At 33.2% G+C, this 7,205-nt stretch overlaps 1 protein-coding gene across 1 annotated transcript; it reads left to right on the top strand.

The window, feature by feature from the left end:
* The first annotated feature begins 1,084 nt into the window (after positions 1 to 1,084).
* Positions 1,085 to 5,384, top strand: LOC113720501 (transcription factor MYB83-like). The gene is made up of 2 exons (XM_027245316.2): positions 1,085 to 1,464; positions 4,408 to 5,384. The coding sequence occupies exons 1-2, from the start codon at positions 1,166 to 1,168 to the stop codon at positions 5,039 to 5,041; spliced, it is 933 nt and encodes a 310-aa protein (XP_027101117.2). The 5' UTR covers positions 1,085 to 1,165; the 3' UTR covers positions 5,042 to 5,384.
* Positions 5,385 to 7,205: the final 1,821 nt, after the last annotated feature.

The raw sequence follows: 7,205 nt of genomic DNA, 5'->3' as shown, positions 1-7,205 counted from the left end.
TCTTTGGATTATTGACGCATTAGACACGTAGACAGGCAAGCATAGGCATTCGGCTCCCATACAATAGTACAAACAATATTTATAGGTTAATTTCATCTCATCTTTATGTTTAAGAACCAATGTAACACATGTACTAAACAGATGCTTTCAATTAGTTTTCGAGAAATTTGTGAAGTTGAAAACAAATTTCTAAAATGGCCACAAAATTGGAAAATCATTACTTTAGATATTTTGGCATAGTGGATTATTATGGATCAGGGGCTCTCAAGTTAAGTTCTATCCAGTTTGGTCTCGTTGATATAATTCTTGTAACTTTCACATAAATTATTACAAATTTGGTGTAATGGTAAATTTAAATCAACTTAATTGTATAATTTTAAAAATAAATCAATATCGGTACCTAATTACTTCCGATGATTTATCGATTACAAGTGAAATATCTTATCAACTAGACTATGATCCATTGTGAACTTAATTATATAAGTTTACAAAATTAACATTTACACTAAAGTTATACCAAACTTTACCAAATATTGTAAGAATTACATAACCTGTGAAACTGAACAAAAGCTCAATTTGAGAGGCCCGAATCTGATTAATATCAAGCATCCTATGAGTTTATAGTGATTTAGAATTAGTGTGAACTGGACATATCTGTAAGTCTATAACTATAATACTTTTCATCATATACATGTGTGGATGAAGAGAGAAAGATAGGATGAAAATGTATAATATGTACACGGTGGAAGCGAAAATCTCTTGGCTTCAAAGAACACTCTCTTAAATCAGCTTTGTCTTCTTTATTTTACCTTCAATGGCACAATAACCATTAATTGCAAAAAGTAGTATCAAAAGCCTAGCTTAAGTTTGAAGAAATATGCATAGAAAAAGAGAAGATATGGAGTCAAAGACAAGACGACCACCCATCTCATTCCAAACCGTTTTTCTCACTCGACCCATCAACCAACTCTCAATTTCTAAGCAACCCCAAGAAGGCCACAAGCATCAACATCATAATGATCATGATTTCCATTCTCTCTCTCTCTCTCTCTCTCTCTCTCTCTCTCTCTTTCCCCCCGTCACATTCTATTTCAAGAATGAAGTTTCTCTCTATAACATTATCACTTGATTACACCAAGACAGTAGGGTAAAAGGGCTCAGGGAAATGAGGAAGCCGGAGCCCTCCGTTGAGAAGAATAACAATAGCAATAACATGAGCAACAGTAGTGTGAAGCTCAGAAAAGGGTTGTGGTCACCTGAAGAAGATGACAAACTAATGAATTACATGCTGACAAATGGTCAAGGTTGTTGGAGTGATGTTGCAAGAAATGCTGGTTTACAAAGATGTGGAAAAAGCTGCAGACTCAGATGGATTAATTACTTGAGGCCTGATCTTAAAAGAGGGGCATTTTCACCCCAAGAAGAAGAGCTCATAATCCACTTGCATGCTCTTCTCGGAAATAGGTCTCTCTCTCTCTCTCTTTGTGTGTTTTTTTCTTGTGTATTTGTTTGTCCACTAAGTCTGCTTGGTAGATGAACATTAACTGGCATATAACTTTACCTTCATGTTGAATTTATGCTCCAGTGGTGAAAACTGAAAACTCTTCCCACATTGTGCTTTGCCATGGGAAAGTACGAAAGTCAGAGGCAGCTAATTCGTGGACACTTTGTAATGTTTACCTAAAACTTCTCGCCCCTCAAATTCCAAGTTTCATGCACTTAAAACTAAAGATTTCATTCGAGGGATTTACTATTTGAGCTTGTTTAAATCTATGCAACTTTCAAAATCACTATAATAATGTCAATATTCTTGACCACACTAAACACAAGTTACCATAAGACGTTACTATCATCAATAACCTATCCTAATCTTGCACTACATGGGAGGGGCCGGGAGGTTTAGCAGACAACTGTACTACTATACTTTCTGGATTTTTTGAAAAATAAGAAGTCAGGCTTCCCTTACTAATGCAATAAGCAGGAGTTCGAACTCCCGAATTGCTACACGGGAGGACTCAAATAAGCCTCCCTGACCACAAGACCGAAGTCTTGTGGTACATTAGGGACAGTGCACAGAGAATGAGACTGGAAACTAGAAAATACTGGCACAATTGGATATGCATAATCAAGTCTAAGCAATACTCGTACGGATGAAGTTTGAGTGCCCTCCTTGAAGTTCTACTTTGGATTACAAAAAGAAATTAGAGTTCAAATTCATTCGTACCTACAACAATTATTTTTGGGAAAATGCCATTAAAAATAAGATCATTGGAAATGACATCAAGACCATTTTAATATATTTTCACCGCTTCTGTTTGCATATAATATTAAAAAAAAAAAACCCATATCTCATGCTTTTCAGTCAATTCTCTAAACAAATTCTAGAATGCAATGACATTCAGTAACTTTTGACAAAATACTCTCTTTAAGGAAATGGTTACAGATCAAGGGGGTTAGTTGCAGCATGGTCCCATCATGATATGGAAAGATGAGTAGATAGTATTTGTTGCTGCTATCTTTATGAAAGCGACCTTCCACTTGTCACATTGTATTAGTAAAGAAGGTAAACCATGCAAAATAGTTTGAACACTCTTAAACATCAAGACTTCATGGTCAAGTACAGGGGAAGGGTAATAAACCATTAATTATGTTTGCTTGCTAAATAATTAAGCTGTTAATCATCAAAGTTTTGAAAGATGTGGGCATAATAATCTCATCTTTTGATTGCACATATGCAATATCCTTCTTATATTTTAGCTGGTTCCATCGCGCGTGAGTTGTATGATAATATAATATTATGTCATCTAAAAGGTGAAGAAAGATGACATTTTTTACAAGCCCTTAAGTCCAGAAATCTAAAATTTGAAATTAACCGCCTCTATTTTTTAGGGTTACAGAAGTTTATTAAGACTGAAAATATAGTTAGAGTTCTTATTTTTATCTGGAAATACAATTATGTTTTTATATTGAAATTACTCATTCCATTGTGCGTGCTATGAGTAATTCACATGGGTTTGTGTATCCATTCAATTCCTTACGTAACAAAGGCAGGTTAAGTATCTAATACGTTTTTTTTTGGTTACCAATGGTTCATTTGAATCAGAATTCATGTCTACTAATGAACTGACATCTCAAATTCATAGCTACATAATAGAATTTTTACCATGCCAAATAATTATGCTTTCATATTCCCTATGAAGGCAAATTAATTGTTTATTTTGTTCTGACACTCAAAACCATTCTAAATTAATCAACCTCTCTATTTTACAGATTGCAAGCTGCCGAAAGATTAGATCAATTTCTCATTAGATTATAACTAGTCGATTGATGAACTTGGCCAGCACTTACCATATGATACCTTCTTTTTTTGGAAAAAAATTTTTTTTTTCCAGGGATTCACTTTGCTTCACATCGGTCACAAGAAAAGAGAAAAAGAAGTACTCGTAAATTATTAAAAAATAAGATATAGAAAATTCTTTTCCCGTCAAACTAAAGCAAGAACGAAAAGAACACAAAGGATCTTCTATCTTACTTTCCTATCTGACTCGCTTTTCTATTCTTTACTGTCTTATTATTTGTCCTCCGTACAATCCCATCTTAACTCAAACATTTTTTTTAAATTTTTTAATAAGTGCTAAAAGGGTAAAAAATACATCAAATTTAAAAAATAATATATAAACATTTGTTGTACATTTTTTTCTGCTGTATATTTACTTTTTTATCTACTGCATTTTAATTAGTATCCTCTTGGTAGTTATTGAAATTATGAAAAAAATTCAATTGGATGTTTATGGAGGACACATGACAAGATAATAAAAGATAGGATTAGGAGTGGAATAAGAACTTAGACAAAGAATTATCTTAACAGCAACCCTCGGTCCATTATATCCCAAGAGCACTGCTGAACAAATTAGTCAGCTTCTTCCAGTAAAAGATTTGTCAATTGGTTCTTTAATCTATGGTAGAGAAACACGTCTTGCTCAATTGACAGTTTATATCGTCCCATATAAAATTTATTCTGTTAGGTGGCATGTATTTCTTTTTTTGTTTGTTTTCATGTGGTTTCATGGTGAAGTTTGCGGAATTTTATATATAGTACTGGTAAAGTGGTTTAGTTAAACTTGATTAGACCAAGTGAGCCCAAAGTCAGATTTATTATTATTGTGATGTTAGCTAAGGATTACAAATGAAAAGGACATTTTTTGTGCAATCTGTTACATGTCTTTAGCTGCCCTTGGAGTTCAAGATACCCTAGGGCCCCAATCAAGAACATGCAACCTCATCCTGAGAAATCAATAAAGATCCCATGCAAACCATGCAAATGAGGAAAAGAAAAATGACATTTATATAATTTACAAATTAAACATTGTTCTAAGTCTTAATTTCCTTGTTGACATTGTCTGGAAGGTGGTCCCAAATTGCAGCACGCTTACCTGGGCGTACTGATAATGAGATAAAGAACTTTTGGAATTCAACAATAAAGAAGAGGCTAAAGAACTCATCCTCCCCAAATACAAGCGACTCATCCTCCATTCAAGAACAAAGCATGATGGGGATGTTTGTCGATATATCGTCATCGGCCTCATCTTCCATGCACTCTATGGCTCTCACCAACATGGTTGATCCATTGCCCATGCTGGAGCAAAGCCTTAGTACTTCTGGTGGTACCAATGCAGGTTCTTACTTCGATCCACAGTCATGCATAAGACAGGCTGCTTATGATAATCCCACATTCAGTACTGGCAATCTTGAAGGGCAAAGATCAATCTTCTTTCCACCATTAGAGCCTGGAGAAGTAGAAAGAAGTGCAATCACTACCGCCAATTTTGTCGACAGAAACCCTACCAGTAACACAGTGGATAACAGGAGCAACATGATTAACTACTACGGGAACAACAACTACATCAAAGTCGAAAATGCGGATGGATATGGGAGTTACTGGGAAGCTGAAGAACTGAGAGTTAAGGAATGGGATTTGGAGGAATTGATGAAAGATGCTTCCTCTTTCCCTTTACCTGATTTCCAAAAGAATAATTGGTGAACCTCCATAGCTTTTCTCATCTTTTGCTTTTCTATACGTTGCTTTCCTAATTGAAAGTGAGACTGGCGTTCACCCTATCCTAGAAACGGATTCTGTATGTAAATGAAGCCCTAAAGTAGATTCTTACGGTCCTTTAGCTTCAAGAAACGAGAAAATTTTCAGTGGGTGCCATCATGCACTCTTGGAAATTTGATAACTAAGCCACGTGTACAAGAAAAATGTTTTCCCCCTTTCTATTAAAAGAATACTTGCAGGAGGATGTAATATTGGACATACAAAGTTGTAGGGTCTCAGATAAGGTTGTCTTTTTAAAAAAAAAAAAAAATCCTTCCATCCGTCTCTACATCCTTCCTATATCCCAATTATCAGACGCGAAATTTGAACTCTAAACCTAACAATAAAAAGAACACTAAGAGTTCTCTTCTAATAATTGGGCTGACCTTTGTGAATTCTCAAATAACGTCTACCTTAACCCCAAAAAAAAAAAAACAATAAAGAGAAGGTCTCAAATTATAAGGTCACTAGAAACATAGTTGCATTTGTGAATACTCATGTACAAGCATACTATAGATAATGATTTAAGTTTTCCATTTATTTATACAAAACAACGCCCTATTGATGTATTTGGAATCTCATTATCTTCAGCGGTCTTATTAGAATTGATTACATGCTATGATTTGTTTCTTAGAGAAAAAGATCAGATTGAAATGATATCAATTTTTCCAATTGGTTTTTGGTCAGTCCCGTGATAACAAAGTCAACATGCAATAATATGCTACTCTAAATGATAATAAAGTCATCAATGTTGTAAACGTCATTTGGACTTTGCAATAATAAAACAAATCAATGGATCACAATACAGGCTTGAAAGTAGGATTGAGCAGCCAAAAAACAAAATTCACCATCCACGTTGGCTTGTTTGGTTCTTAGAAATCAAGGTGAAAACAAAGGATCCTTCTATTTTTCTGCTTTCATAACACATGATACAATAATAAACAAACTAATATTACTTATAGCACCAAGACAAAACAACAAGGACAAACTTATATCTTTAAATAATTTACTTGCGTTGCATCCTTTATTTCCTCAAGTATACTCGACCAGAAGAACCAATTTAGACAAATATGCATCCCCTGCTTTATTTTTATTTATTTCCCTATCAGTTGGTCAAACAAACTATTTTGGATATAATTAAAATGGTTAATCAAAAACATCTTATTGCACATTTCAAATTATTGTCTAGTAAGCATTTCATCGTAGTACGAGAGGAAAGCAAATACATTGTACTCAATATTTTCCAATTCCTATTATCCCTATTCCACTATTCAAACGACAAATACTTTGTTGTTAGGCATGATCCTTTTGGTTATCTTTAGGCAAGATTTTTTATTTAACTAAAATATAAATTAAATCGGACATACACACAAGTTCCGACACATATTTATGGACGGAACAAATGTTACGATGTATTGTCACTAGAGGTGTCAAAATGGATAACTTGGGCGGGTTTGAGTTGGGTAAAATGGATAATGGGTATAAGTAAATCAACCCATTTATACTCATTTAATTAGATGAGTATAAATAGGTAAGTCAAAAAATAAATTGAGTAATCCAATTACCCATTTATAACCAATTTATTTTAACTTTTTGTAAATTCATTTAAATTCATTTTTGCAAACTAAGTTATCAATTTATACTGCTCTTTGTACCCATCATTAGTTTTAAATATTTACTTATAATACTCAACAAGCCTAATTACCAATTTTTTTCCATTTACACTCTATGTAGCAAAATCACATATTATTTAATAATTGAATAATAAGAATATAAAAATTTGAACTAAGTACTATAAAAGTTAATATAAAAACTTAATCCAAAAATTTTAAACCTCTAACATTTTTTTCATATATAAATTTAAAATTCCATTTTAGAAAGATAAGAAAAGAGGCTAAAACTTATCATAAATTAGTAATGTTGAAAAATGAGCAAGTTAACAAACTAAGAGAAAATAAAATAATAAAATAAAACCAACAAATAATAATAATAATAATGAAACAAAAGTAGTTAACATCATGATAAAATGAAAAATCTGAAGAAAAAAATGGGTGGGAGAAGAGAAGAGACTTGGGAAATGAGAATTTTAAATGGGTTTAATGGGTTATCC

Source organism: Coffea arabica, chromosome 1c (genome assembly GCF_036785885.1).
Source record: "Coffea arabica cultivar ET-39 chromosome 1c, Coffea Arabica ET-39 HiFi, whole genome shotgun sequence".
Classification (NCBI taxonomy): domain Eukaryota; kingdom Viridiplantae; phylum Streptophyta; class Magnoliopsida; order Gentianales; family Rubiaceae; genus Coffea; species Coffea arabica.
Note: the sequence above shows the minus strand (reverse complement) of the source record. Positions and strands in the feature narration are given on the sequence as shown.